Below are 14,462 nucleotides of genomic sequence, written 5' to 3' on the forward strand. Positions count from 1 at the left end.
GAAAAAAAAATCTAGAGAATTTTTCTTAACCTGTTCCAGAAGTAAAAAGATAAACCATCCTTACTTAAAATGATCTCTCCTTGGGGGTACCTGGGTGGCTCAGTTGGCTGAGTGTCCCACTTTGGCTCAGGTCACGATCTCTAGGTTCATGAGTTCAAGCCCCCCATTGGGCTCGCTGCTGTCAGCGCAGAGCCTGCTTTGGATCCCTCTGTCCCCCCCTCTCTCTCCCCATCCCCCACTCACGTTCTCTCTCTCTCTTTCTCTCTCTCAAAAAAAAAAAAAAAAAGATTTCTCCTTAAAAAAAAAGGAAGCATTTACATCTGTCTACCTGATGAGAAGATAGTCTTATGTCATTTTCTGCTAAATAGAACTTCAAAAATCAGCAACATCACAAAGATCTCTGGTTGGTAGAAGTGGCCATTGTTCTAACATTTGAACAAGAAGCTTCCTTTCCTGTCATTCCCTTGGTTCACTTGCTGACCGGTGGAAGCTGGTGATGTGAAGGTGGCTGATGGTTCTCAAGGAGGATGTTAACAGAGTCCATGCAGAGTCCTGGCCTGATGGCTGACTAATATTCCTGTCTAAGTAGAGACACCTGAAATCGAGCTCGTGACTAGCGAGCATGGATTTAATGCTGCATCTGTGCTTTTCATTGTTGCTTTTCAGAAGTTAGATTGTTCAGATTTGGGGGAAGACTTTCTGGTTTTTGATTGGCTTTGAACGGTAGCCGAAAACCCAAGGCTTCTGTGCATTAGCCCTTTTGTTTTTTCACTATGGTCTGTGTGCAAATCAGCCACGCTCCTGGGATCACACTCCTCCTCCTGTGTTTCCATCTAGGTGAACGAGCTCTTGAACTTAGAAAGACAACTTCTGCTTCTGGGGTTCGGGGATAGAGACGTGGTAGTGTTGAGAATGTGTGCAAAGGACAGATGAGCCAGCTGGGGCTGCTTGTAAGTGAATTTCATTTCTGAGCAGGAGAGAGAAGGCAGCAGTGAGGAGGAATATCCTAGGACACGTAGCCCAAGGGTTTGCAACCTCAGCCCTAATGACTTTTTGGACTGGATCAGTCTTTGTTGTGGGCAACCGTGCTGTGCATTATAGGATGTTTAACAATATCCTGGGCCACATCTAATATCTACCTATTAGATGCCAGTTGTATCAACCATAAAACGCCTCCAGAGGTTGCCAAGTATCCCCTAGAGGTCAAAATCACCTGCATTTGAGAACCGGCAGTAAAGCACTATAGAACCTCAGGATATAGATACGTAAGTATCTATAGAGATACAGAAGGATACATATGTATCTATAGAGATCCAGAAGGATATAGATACAAAGTCATAAGTGAGTCCAAGGGTCCAAGGTCTCATTCATTTCACTCAGGCACACCTTCTCATATCGACCTGATTTTGAAAGTTGATAATTCCTCTTTCTAATCCACTCTTATTTTTATCCTCAGTTGAGACGAAACTTTCTCTCATAGGTTGTCTGGTCACTGAGGTCACTAGGTCCTAGATCTGCCCTCAGTCCCAGGTTGAAACTTCTCTGCTCACATCTACTGTACCCTGTCTCAGGTTCCCTGGCTTCTACTCACAGCATTGCCTGGAATAAACTGGTAGGCTGTTTTAAGTTGTTTTGGTTCAAAAGCTTTCTCCCTCTCTCTCTCTTTTTTTCCCATTTCGTTTTGTTTTACACCACAGTTTCTCAAAGCGTCTCAGTGACTTCACTCTCTTATGGCTCTGTCCCTCCCCCCCCCGCCTCCCCCCCAGGCCCCCCCGTTGTTATTAGCCTTTGGGGGAGGAGCAGAGCTCATGTCACACATATAAGCTCCCATCTGCTCAAAATGATCCATTAGCACAAATCGCAGCTACCTAATGATCAGTCACATTTTGGTTACTTCGATGCCAGGCTAAGTTTCCTTTCCATTCATGTATGCTTTTGTGCCCCCGTGGGCAGAGGAGTCTGTAGGTTGCCTTGCAAACCACAGTCTCCAGAATCCTCCTTTTCTTCATTCTGTAACCTGGGATTCCAACTCCAAAATAAACTGCTTATTTTCTTTTTTTCTATTTTAAGGCCATGGGTGGATACAGGGGTGGGTTGAGGCTAGAGGGGAAGGGTTGGTCTCACTGCAGTAAGAAGTTACTGTTGTTGTTACTGTTGCCTCCGGTATCACATGTTATTAAGACATTTGTGTATATGTGCAGTTGTATATACAGAATGGGAGCCACTGGACAATCGTGCACGGCCACAGAGAATTTCTAAGAAGAAAAACTGCTTAGGCACTGACTGAGGGTGTTTTCTCTTTCATTAGCTAGGAGGTTGTAGACAAGTAGCCTTACTTTAGACATTTCATGGAGGTATTGCTTCTATCTTAGGTGGGTTCGGTTAGGAATATATAAAAGCAAATGATACATTCAAGGGAACCGGAAGCCAGGAGAACCAGGCATTGAAGAGAGTGAAGAGATAACAGATGTAATGTAAGAAACACCTGCCAATTTCTTTCCCGGGGGGAGGGGTGAGTGAAAGCTCTTTTGAAGGAAAGTAGATTTGTAATTTGGAATATAATGGCTGTAGATCAGGAGAGCTAGTTTGTATGTTGTTGGTAAAGTATCAAAAGGATACTTTTTAAAAGTACCAAAAGGATGCAGCACAAACACACACACACACACACACGCGTGCGCGCGCACACACGCACACCTCTTCTTCCTGTTAAGGTACACCGACAGTGATTTAAAACCTAATTTTAAAGGTGTAACAAAAGGGGGGAGTCAAGACAGGAGATTTATGTGTTCAATACATTTTAAAGCTGGCTACGTTTAGTCTTCTGCAGGTTCTGATGTCCTAGGCTAGTGAAAATACAGATGGTTCCTAGGTTTTAATGTGATTAATTTTTTTCTTTAAGCTTGAAGAAGAATTCCAAAGAACGGCCAACATATCCAGAACTTATGGTACGTATGGTTCCCAGCGTAAACCTGTCCTGACCAACAGCTAGTAAAGGTAGAGTGACTAAGACCTAAATTATAATCAAACAACCGTGTTGGAGGAGCTGGTTCATTGACATGGAAGTGAATTCGAGAAAACAAGAGTCGAGTCCTTTGTGCTTCCTAAATCCTTCTTTAGCATGACCTGGGGCGGGTCGCCTTGCTTCGTCATTTTTTCCACGTTGGTAAACTGGTTATCATATACACTAGATGCCTATAAAAATTTATATTTTCAAGTTCTTGTGATATCAAGAGCCACCACTTATAAATGAAGGAAAGCATGATTTAAAGGATTTCTGTAATGAGGGGAAAAAGTGCTGGACAACTCATCAGGTTTTGATAACATATTTAGGATGAATTCTTTTCGGTGAGTGTTTAGGGGGGATAGACTGTTTTCTCCTTCTGGTTTTCACATGCATGAAAATAAGTAAGACCAAGCCTTCTTAGTTTCCATTGTCTTACCTCTGCATTCACAGCTTACCATTTGCACAAACTATGAAAAGAAGGGGTGAGAATAGGATCTCAGAATTTTTGTCTAAAAATAGGTTCTCTGAAATTGTGGTAACTCCCAAGTTTGAGCTAATTACACATGGTTCTTTAGCATAGATGGTGAGCACCTAAACTTGGGAACGTTTATCTAATTGTATGTTCAAACACATTTGGGGGGGGGAATGATTAAATTCTGACTATTTGCTAATTTGCATTAACCATTCCCTAGATTTATTTCAAGTATCGAGGTTTTAACTTTAGCGGGGGAAGGAAGTTTTGTTTGGTAGAAATAAGAGCAAACACTGACATCATTTCTTTTTCTTTTTAATTTTTATTTTATTTCTGAGAGAGAGACACACACACAGAGTGCAAGCAGGGGGTGAGGGTGCAGAGAGAGAGGGAGACACAGAATCTGAAGGAGGCTCCAGGCGCTGAGCTGTCAGCACAGAGCCCGACGCGGGGCTCGGACTCACAAACCGCAAGATCATGACCTGAGCCGAAGTCGGACACTTCGCCGACTGAGCCACCCAGGCCCCCCTGCCATTTGTATATCTTCTTTGGGAAAATGTCTTCTCAGGTCCTTTGCCCATTTAAAAAAAAAAAAAAATCAGATTTTTTTTTTTTTTTTTTTTTTTTTGCGATTGAGTGGTATGAGTTTTTAAAATATATTTTGAATATTATCCACTTATCAGGTACGTGGTTTGCAAATATTTTCTCCCATTGTGTAGGTTGCCATTTCCTTCCATTGGCTGTTTCTTTTGCTGCGCAGAAGGTTTTGGTTTGAAGTAGTCCCACGAGGTTTTTGCCAACAAGTACACAAAGAGATGCTCATCATCACTAGTCACTGGGGAAATGCCAATCCAAACTACACCTGTTAGAATGACTGTTACCAAAAAGATAAGAAACAAGTGTTGGTGAGGTGGTAGAGAAAAGAGAACCCTGGCATACTGTTGCTGGGAATGCAGATTAATACAGCCAGTATGGAGAGCAGTGTGGGGGTTCCTCAAAAAAAGAAAAATAGAAATATCGTATGATCGAGACATCTCACTTCTGGGTGTAATGTCTCAGGCAACGGAATCACTATCTTGAGGAAGCATCTGGATCCGCATGTTCACTGCAGCATTATTTACAGTAGCAAAAGGCATAGAAACAATGTAAATGCCCATCAGTGCATGAATGGATAAAGAACACACGAGGGGCGCCTAGGTGGCTCAGTCGGTTGGGCATCCGACTTCAGCTCAGGTCATGATCTCATGGTTCGTGGGTTCCAGCCCGCCTCGGGCTCTGTGCTGACAGCTCAGAGCCTGGCACCTGCTTCAGATTCTGTGTCTTCCTGTCTCTGCCCCTCACCCACTTGTGTATGCGCGCGCTCTCTCTCTCTCTCTCTCTCTCTCTCAAATAAATAAACATTAAAAAAAGAAAAGAACACTTGTTACACACACATACACATGCAATGGAATATTATTCAGCCTTAAAAAAATTCTGCTGTTTGTGGCAACATGGATGGAATGTGCATAGCACTGTTAATAGTTAATAGCATCGTTAATGATACTGTGTTGCATACTTGAAAGTTGCTAGGAGACTAGATCTTAAAGGTTCTCATCACACAAAAAAAAGAATGCTAACTGTGTGAGGTGATGGATGGTATTATCGTGGTGATTATTTCATAATATATAAATATGTACCAAATCGCCACATTGTACACTTAAACTCACACGATGCTATAAGCCAATTCTATTCCAGTAAAGTTGGAAAAGAGGAAAGAAAAAGTATAGCTTGGAGATGTCAAGCCAGAAAGACTTACAGAAAGCCCATCCACACAATAGGTGATGGTCACAGCCAATCACATGGATTTTCAGCTCTGTTGGTTAAAATTTGATTTCAGTCTGAACCATTCTCCGATTGAGGGACCATAAAAGAACCCTGGGGAGAGTTCCAGAATAGAAAAGGTGGTCTCCTTGGGGCAGCAATTGTCCCCTATAAAAAGGCATCCCCTGGGACTTAGCATTCTGTTGGCTGTATTCAACTGTGACCCACAGTGGAGGGAGGAAAGAGGATGCGTAATTGCTTGAGAAAACTTAGCATACCACCTGTTTGGGCTGGACATTTCCTCTCTGGCTATATTTTTAATAGCCAGTCGGGGGCCTTTTCAGTCCTGGCTACCCTTTTTGGATATACTTATGCAACCTCCCGAGCATTTTAAAATTAATTTCACATAAAGTGCAATGGACATGGGGTGATTTCTGGGGTGTCTTATGAAGCCTGTACTCCTATTTTAAAGTTGTCTTGTTTGTCCCTATTTTCAGAAAAAGAAGAGCACTTTCTATATATTTCTGCCTGTTTAAAATGCAGAACATTTTTTTCCCTTCCGAGGGGCCTCTTATCAGAGGTTTCAGTGAAACACATTTGGGAAAAAAAATGCTGAGTTCTAGCTTCGTATACATGAGCGAGTGATGTTGAATTCCACCTTTCCATTATGTTCTAATGCTGTGGTCTTTTATGGTCTACATATTAATGTTATAAGGTCATGTGCTTCCTCCCCCCCCCCCCCCAGTTCTTTTTATGGCATTTGCCTTTGTGACTGGAAATGGATTTGCCTTTTAAGGCTATAACTGCTCCCTGCTTTCCTGTGGAATTGAGGTTTTTAAATGGAAAATCTGAGTCCAAACTCTTTGACTTTAGCATTGGGAAAACACATGCTGAGAGACTATTGTTTACATTGTAGGAGTTGGTGAAGAAAGGGGAAAAAAATCCTTTTTCCAGGTGAAGGACAGTATAATTAAGGCGCCAACCCAGACATGTACCCCTTATAGAAATCTCACATGTTTTTTCCCTAACTGGATGGAGGGTGTACATGCTTCAACATCATCTCCTTGTTCTCTCAAACTCCCACTGAGGGACATGAGTCAGTAGGGTTTGTTCCTCTAGAGTGGGGACCAGCCAACTTGCTCTGTAAAGGGTTAGATAGGAGATGTTTCCGGCTTTGTGGGCTGCTATTCAACTCCATTGTTTTAGTGTGAGAGCAGCTCTATCCAATATGTAAACAGATGGTGTGGCTGTGTTCCCGTACACCTTTACTTCACAAATAGGCAGTGGGCTAGATTTGGCCCCTGGAACATTGATTGTTGACCCCCCAATCCCAGATGAGAAGCACCAGAAATGATAATCAGGTGATGCAGATGATTGCCCAGGGAGGTGATTATGTTCTTTGAATATCCTGGGAAGTTCTAGATTGAATCAAAGTGCTGAGCAAGGATGATTGAACCCATAGGAAATGATAGTCATGAGGGACGAGGTGTTGTGTAGAAGATATGGTGACCATTGGTGACTGCGGCTCGCCCCAGTGCTCCCGGTAGTGTGTTCTCGGATCTCCATGTTTTCTCCAGGCACAACCATTGGCAATGTCCTCCCTTGCTGTAGCTGGCTCCTTTTTAGAAAAACGCAGCCTGGGGAGAGGAATCCATGATGCCTCATTTGCTCATCTCCGAGTTGCTGGCCTTGCTATTCCTAGTCTATTGCTTATAGAAGGGACTGGCTTGTCTCCCAACCTTTTACAGCCTCAAAACCCACACAAGAAGGCAAGTCACACTTTCCATTTTGACATGCCGGCCTGTCCTCCCCTCCCCCTGTCCTCTGACTCTCACAGCATTTTCCCAGCCTGGGAATGCTACAAGATGCCTGAGGACTCTTTTTCTTAAAGACGTCGGTTTAGGTCGTTCGATTCATTCACAGACTAAGGCTACCCTCACTGAGCTAACCGGCAGAGCAGAACCAGAGGCAAGATAGGGCTGGCAGGCATCGGCAGTAGTCATGGACACAATCTGAGGTTTGACATGTCCTGTTTTGATAGTAAAAACTTTTAAGTACACTAAGAGACCTCGAAATGTCAGAGGATGTGGGAAAGCTAATAAGCATGATGGTAAAGCCCTTGGTAAGTGTGCTGCATAAGTGGTTAGTAATCGGAAGTAACTCTGCTATTTATTTGGGTAAGGAGCTCAGGACGCAGGACCCGGCATCTAGAACTTTGGTTAATATGGTGGGGGTAAGGCTCTGAGCCAACACCCAACCTGTATCTTCTAGATGGGCAAAAGCAGAAAGCCTCTTTTCCGTGTTTTGAGTCACGATACTGACCAGCGACCACCTACCTTCTTTTGGGTTTCATTCCTTTGTTCTCTTTCCATTTGCATGGCTTCCTAAACCTTCAATGGGCGGGCATCCAGTTCCCCACAGAGCTGGCTCATCTAGCCCTGTGCCGTCAGGTTTAAAACACATACGGTGAGAAAACCTACCGCTGGGGCAACATGAAGGTGATAAACTAACATCCCCAAAGTCAGGGAGAAACGAAGCGAGTCATCTACATGTCTGGGTGCAGAAACACTCCTATTTAGCGGCTCAACTAGGCACTGAAAATAATACCACCAGACAATGAGGGAGGTGGCCGTGACGGAGGGGAGGGTGTACCTGACAGGTGGAAGATGACACTGGCAGTAGGTTCTACCCAAAGGAATCGTCCTTTTTGGTTTGTTTGTTGGATTCTGTTTCCCACTGTTAGAACTATGGTTCGTGAGTTGATGTATCTCCTTTATATTAGAGGTGTGAGGTTCCAATGTGACACCTGGGAACTTACTGTAACAAAATTGTGCCTTTGGGGGAGGGTCATGTTGGTGCAGAGAAAATGGCTTCATTTTCTTCAGAATTGTTCCACTGTGTGGCCTCTTGGACCCACTATGCCTGCGTTCACTATGGCTTTTTTTTTTTTTTTTAACATTTATTTATTTTTTGAGACAGAGAGAGAGAGCATGAACAGGGGAGGGTCAGAGAAAGAGGGAGACACAGAATCCGAAACAGGCTCCAGGCTCTGAGCTGTCAGCACAGAGCCCGACGCGGGGCTCGAACCCACAGACCGTGAGATCATGACCTGAGCCGAAGTCGGACGCTTAACCGACTGAGCCACCCAGGCGCCCCTGCTATGGCATTTTTGTGAAGTTTGCTTAATCTGAGCTGCATGAATAGAGACTTTTTTTTTTTTTTTTTTTGCTTTTCAATCTTTAATGTCCAAGTTGAATTTCTCTGCACATACCTAGAGTTTGGCAGTTTGCATTATTTTCCAGATGGATCAACTCTTCATTAAGAGAGACATAAGTACAACTCGTGGCTGTCGATGTGGCTTAGAGAGTGGCTTTGTTAACTGTTTCAGTTCAAACCAGCTCTCCAGGGTCAAGGGAAAGCAATGCTTTGCCCATTTACTATGCTACAAAAATTGGTTTCTCCTTCTGCTATCCAATTCTTGAGAAATCAGTGTGCATAAATCTATGAAATTTCTCATTATGTTACCACTGTATCAGTCTAAAATTACTTTGTAGGGGACAGGGTTATTTGTAAATCAGAGTCCGGGCTGTCTTTGCCAATCCTTGTATTTTACCATAGGTAGAGTTTATATAGCCTAATTACATATATTTTCCAAATAATAAATACTCTGTAGCAGAAACATATCAAAATGGGAGGCTTACAATAAAAGTTATCTTTAAAATGTCCTCATCACTAGGCATATACTTGATAAATACTCTGTAGCAGAAACATCTCAAAATGGGAGGCTTATAATAAAAGTTATCTTTAGAATGTCCTCATCACTAGGCGTATACTTGACTTGGGAAGAGGTTGGAAGAGTCCAGTTTAATCCTAATAGGGGTACTTTAATCTGTTTACCAAACACATCTGTTAAGTTGCTAATCTCATGTATTGTCAGTGCTGAATATTAATACCATGTGTTTTTCCTTTCTCTTGCAGCAACATCCATTTTTCACCCTACACGAATCCAAAGCAACAGACGTGGCATCTTTTGTAAAATTGATTCTTGGAGACTAAATACCGTGGACTCAATTGGTTGGCCCTCCTGTGGATTGGTGGGTTTACAGGGTGAAGCAGGTTCACGAAAGCACCAATAGAAACTCATCCTTGAGATAATTTAATCCTGCCTCTCAGAAGGTTGTTTTCCCCCATTTTCTTTTCTTTTCTTTTCCTTTTTTTCCCCTCCAAAGGGGGCCTTGGAATCTATAGTATAGAATGAACTGTCTAGATGGATGAAATATGGCAAAGGCTTAGGACTTAAAAAGGTGATTAAATATTTAATGATGTGTCATATGAGTCCTTAAGCTTCTCAGACTTCTCTTGTTCTTCATAAAACGAATGCATTGGCCCTGGTCAAAAGGTGCTACCGTAGTGATGAAATTGTAAGTAGATCTGTAGTCTGTCCCACTTATTATTTTAATATTTATGTTTAAGTGCTTGGTTGAAAAGATTCCATTTTATTCAAGGAGGGAGATACAAGAGGCAAGGTTGGGTTGGCAATATTTATAGGGCTTTTATTTTTAAGTTCAGTCGTGTCTGTGGTCCAGAGGAAACTATTTAATATGCATCTTTAAGAGTATTATAACAATAACAGTGAGGAGCTCTTCTTTGTAAAACACCTGTTCCAGCTGTTGTGGCTGCTTGCCACGTCCTTAGATTTCTGCTCAACTCCTGGGTAGTAACCACATATTTCAGGTGAAGTGGTGAGGTATCCCAGTCATACCCTTTCCCCAACTTTGGGAAACATAAAATCACTTTTGTCACATCTCAGAGTCACGAGTTGGGTTCTCTTGGCCTTTGTGGTATTAATGGAATGTGATTCCTGATGCAGTTTTATATCCCCTATCTACCCTTCTACATGTGTGCCTGTGTATATTTGATAAGTCCCAAGCTCCGCCAAGTGGCTTCTGTGGACATCTCTACTTAGCGAGGAGGATATATGTCAGTTCTGAGAGGAGATGTCATGTCAAACCACACTGAGAATTGGTGCCTTCTTCTGCTTCTGTCCCTCCTTACAATGCATAAGCCCCAAGGTTTGCCTTTGTGTTAAGATGCGCTCTTTGCTTTCTTCTCTTCTTCCCCCTTGTTCAATAAAGAAGCCTTACTATTGACGGGAGGGCTGCAATACAAGAAAATAAAAGTTCTTTGACAGGATAGGAGATAATGGGGAAGGTTGAATTAGTTCCTAGGAATAGACGGCCCGATTGCCAGTTGTTGAGGCCACATTTCACTTCAGTAGCACACAGCAGCACGGGATAGCACTCCGTAGGAGGCTAGTGCCATTATGGGTTCCCGGCAGGTTGACAAAGCAGTGAAAGCTCTTTCTTAAGACTAAATATGCCCCTAGGTTCTCTAGGTTCCTTGATGAAAAGTGAGTGAATTGATGCAGGGAAGCTGTAAACCGATAATAACCAGCAAACATGGCTTTTGGACGTTGGGTTTCCATGAGGCTATTCTTGAAGGACGACGATGGAGAATTTTGATGAGAGAGGAAGAAGAGAGCTCCCTGTCTTTCTTTCTTTGCCTCAAGTTCACAGATATGGAGATTATTCCTCCTGAAAATCTTCTCTTCTTTCCCTTTTAGGTTTTGAAATGCAGTCATTAGTTTTTCTGTGTCTGCGTTTTCCCCTTGTTCTTGTCTTTTGTCTGGCTCAGAGCAGTTGCCCAGAGTGAGTATGGCCCTCCCGTACACTTCTTTGTACCCCTAGTTCCAAGAGATACCTGTTTGATCAAACGTAGTTTCATCTTCTTTAAAGCTACCTCTGTTCCTCATCTTCTTCCAGCCAGGAAAAATGTATTATCCCAGTGATTATGGCCCTTCTCTTTCTCACCTACCTTGCTAAATTGGGCGGTTTCCCTTGTTGAGACCAAGAGAAAAAAACATCACAACTGTATTCCTTCTTTTCTTCATCTGTTTAATGAAAAAAACAAGTAGTAAAAAACTCGGAGGTCCCTCCGTCACAGCTTTTGGCAGAGTATGTAAGGCAAAACCTCGTTCTGGTCTGAGTCAGACAACTCATACCTGTTGTTCAGTGCGGTTTCTACTTAGAAATATTCTTAACCGAGTGTGTTCTCATGCATTCGCCTCTCCAGTTTGTGAACCCAGGGCCCAAACTTGCAAAACAATCGTACTGAGACAGAGAAGGAGTTTGTCAATGGTTCTCAACCTGATGCACACTGGAATCAACTGGGAGCTGGTGAACACTGCCTGTGCCAAGTTTGGGATTTCATTGGTCCAGGGCGGGGCCTGGGAATTGGCATATTTCACACGCCACATCAGAGAAGGCGTGTTCATGGAATACTGACTTGGAACTTGGAATACGTTGTCCCCATAGAAATGATGTACAACATGGTGATTAGATATCTTATGTGCTCAAGTAGAATGGCTTGCTAGACTTACGAGTCTAAATTCTAGAGTGTGTGTGTGTGTGTGTGTGTGAACCGTGTTATAAGTTCTAAACTAATTTTAAAATAAAGAGAGAGGGGCGCCTGGGTGGCGCAGTCGGTTAAGCGTCCGACTTCAGCCAGGTCACGATCTCGCGGTCCGTGAGTTCGAGCCCCACGTCAGGCTCTGGGCTGATGGCTCGGAGCCTGGAGCCTGTTTCCGATTCTGTGTCTCCCTCTCTCTCTGCCCTTCCCCCGTTCATGCTCTGGCTCTCTCTGTCCCCCCAAAAAAAAAAAAGAAATAAATAAATAAATAAATAAATAAAAATAAAATAAAATAAAGAGAGAGATGTGTAAACCATATTTAAGTTGATATAAGTTGGAAGGTCTCCTGTACATACACACAGGTCACTCGACCCTCTATATTACTCCACTCATTGTGCATCAGCATTATTATTGTTTGTGGTTACCTTTGGTTGATTAGCTTTTTAATTGTGGTCCTACCCTCCTGTGCTCTTTGTTAGTCTTGAAATGTCAGACGTCCAAGTCTAGGACATGAAATACTCATTAGCCTCAGCATTTGAGGAAGCCAGCCCTGAGACTAACGCGACCCCTGGCTTCTCCAAGTGCATTTGATTTAGTGTCTTTGGAAGGTAGTCACAAAAGTGACAGAGAAGGGCTAATGTTTTCATAGTTTTTAACACTAAAAATGCTTTTCTTGACCAAGAGGCTTCATTAGCTCTGCTCAGAGAAACTACTCTGTTTCTCCGAAAGTCGTCTAACAAAATGCTTAACCTTTGGCTTAAAAGTGCAATGGATGCCCAGTTCCTGATTTCCCCCCCAAATGCTTGTTTTGGTGACGTGACTGCCTGTGGCCTTGAAGGGAAGATTCATATATTCATAAAATTCATTGGAGTTGGTGGTCAGATCAAGTAAAATGAATTAAATCTCTATCGTGCTGGGGATTTTGTCTTCTGAATGCCTATCTATGACTGAGAGGGAGATTTGCTGGCTTAAAAGCAACCTTCCATTTTTTATTGAATTAGCAAATAGAAGACGCAGTTGTTAATTGGACCCCTGAAAATTTACATATTCAGATGGAAAAATACCAGAGTAAAATCTGGGAGGTGGAAGCTATCAAACCAACCCTATTAGAATAGAAAAAAAGAGAGATTTTATTGTAGAAGGTCTGTGTTCCTCTTGTCTAGGGGTGTGTGTGTGTGTGTGTGTGTGTGTGTGTGTGTGTGTGTGTGTGTTTTAGCACTGTTAATATGCTGGCAGCTAAAGATGCTCTTTGGTTTTCTTTGGCTTTAATTGGGGTACTCTGGATTTCTTTAGGAATCTGTTGAAAGCTAGGACCTTTTCCCTAGGAAAACGCACATGGTACATGGAACACGTAGTTTTGCAAACATGTTTTGTTGAGGGGAGGGGAGTGGAGTGCAGTTTATAGACCCCACAGGATCAATAACCTCTGCTCTGCAGAATGTGGACTGTGACGTTCTAGACCAAGACTGGCAAAGTTTTTCTGTAAAGGGCCAGATAGTAAATATTTTTGGCTTTGGGTTGCATTAGTCTGTTACAACTACACAGGTCTGGGGTTGCAGTGTGGAAGCATCCATAAATAATACACAAATGAATGAGCGTGGTTCTGTGTCCCAACTAGACTTTATTTACAGAACCAGGCAATGGGCTGGATTTGGCCCACAGGTTATGGTTTGCCAATACCAGTCCTAGAGCATCGAATGCAAAACTCCAATTGATTGAATATGTGTATAGAGCTTTTCCATTTAGTTAGTATCCAGCTCAGCTGTTGAGGCAGATCAGGAAGATGGACATAGAAATGAATTTGGGAAGAGTGGAGACTGTTCAGTCCCATGGAAATTGCCTCTTAATTTTCTTAGGTAAGTATTCCTTGCCCTGGAGGCCAATGGGACAGTTTTCCTCAGATGAAATTGAGTACCTGCTTTTTCCGTTTCCATACAATAGCCGGCGTAACGTACTTCAACTTGGCCATAAAAAGCATTCTTCTCTCAGACATCAACGGCATTCTTGTCTCTTAGCTTTGCATTTTATTTCTCTCTGAGATGTGATGCTTGTGCAGGGAGGATCATGAAGCCAGACACTAATCCTCGGGTTTTCCTTTTTCCTGAACTGCATTAAGATTTGAAAATTTGGGAGGCCATAGCTACATCAGAAGTGGAAGGCAGATAGACGTCTTAAAATCTTCCAGGTTATCCCCCTGTTCTTTTTGGTCATCATTTGAGAAAGGAAGAAAGATAAGTATGGGGTCAAAATTCTTGTTCTCAGGTAGACACGGAGCTCTAGGCTCTCACTGTGACAGGAGACTTGGGCCCACCCCTCGGGTACTGTCCTTGGACTTGGAAAGACAAGGCTGCTTTATCTTACTCCTTTCTTTAATCCTCACTAAATTTCTATTCTAAGGGGCTTATGCAAAATGCCTCCTTTCTGATGTGATTATCTTGGGTCCCTTATTGAGTTCCTGGGCCCCCTAATCTCTAGTGAAAGCTTTGCCTTCCCCATGGGACCAGCACAACTGTCCTTTCCTTTGTCTTTGGTCAACCCTTGTCCCTTCTTTGCTGTAGGAGCGCTACACAAAGAACTGTCTGTCCCCTAAGGTGCCCAACTCCACTTTCCTCTTCCAGAATAGTCCAGCACAGCTGACCTAAAGCTGCAGTTGCTTGGTTATTCAGAAACAGTTTTCTTCCTGCTGCATCATCAGGCAAACATAAATTACACTTAGAA

At 42.9% G+C, this 14,462-nt stretch overlaps 1 protein-coding gene across 1 annotated transcript in view; it reads left to right on the forward strand.

Annotated features, from left to right (window-relative positions):
* Window positions 1-11,963, forward strand: part of MAP2K6 (mitogen-activated protein kinase kinase 6) — a 114,155-nt gene extending 102,192 nt beyond the window's left edge. Inside the window, exons 11-12 of the mRNA XM_049636419.1 lie at window positions 2,900-2,945; window positions 9,255-11,963. Of these exons, the coding sequence (XP_049492376.1) occupies window positions 2,900-2,945; window positions 9,255-9,332 (124 nt within the window). The 3' untranslated portion in view covers window positions 9,333-11,963. The remainder of the gene's footprint in view (window positions 1-2,899; window positions 2,946-9,254) is intronic.
* The last annotated feature ends 2,499 nt before the right edge of the window (window positions 11,964-14,462 follow it).

This window comes from Panthera uncia, chromosome E1, assembly GCF_023721935.1.
Source record: "Panthera uncia isolate 11264 chromosome E1, Puncia_PCG_1.0, whole genome shotgun sequence".
NCBI lineage: Eukaryota > Metazoa > Chordata > Mammalia > Carnivora > Felidae > Panthera > Panthera uncia.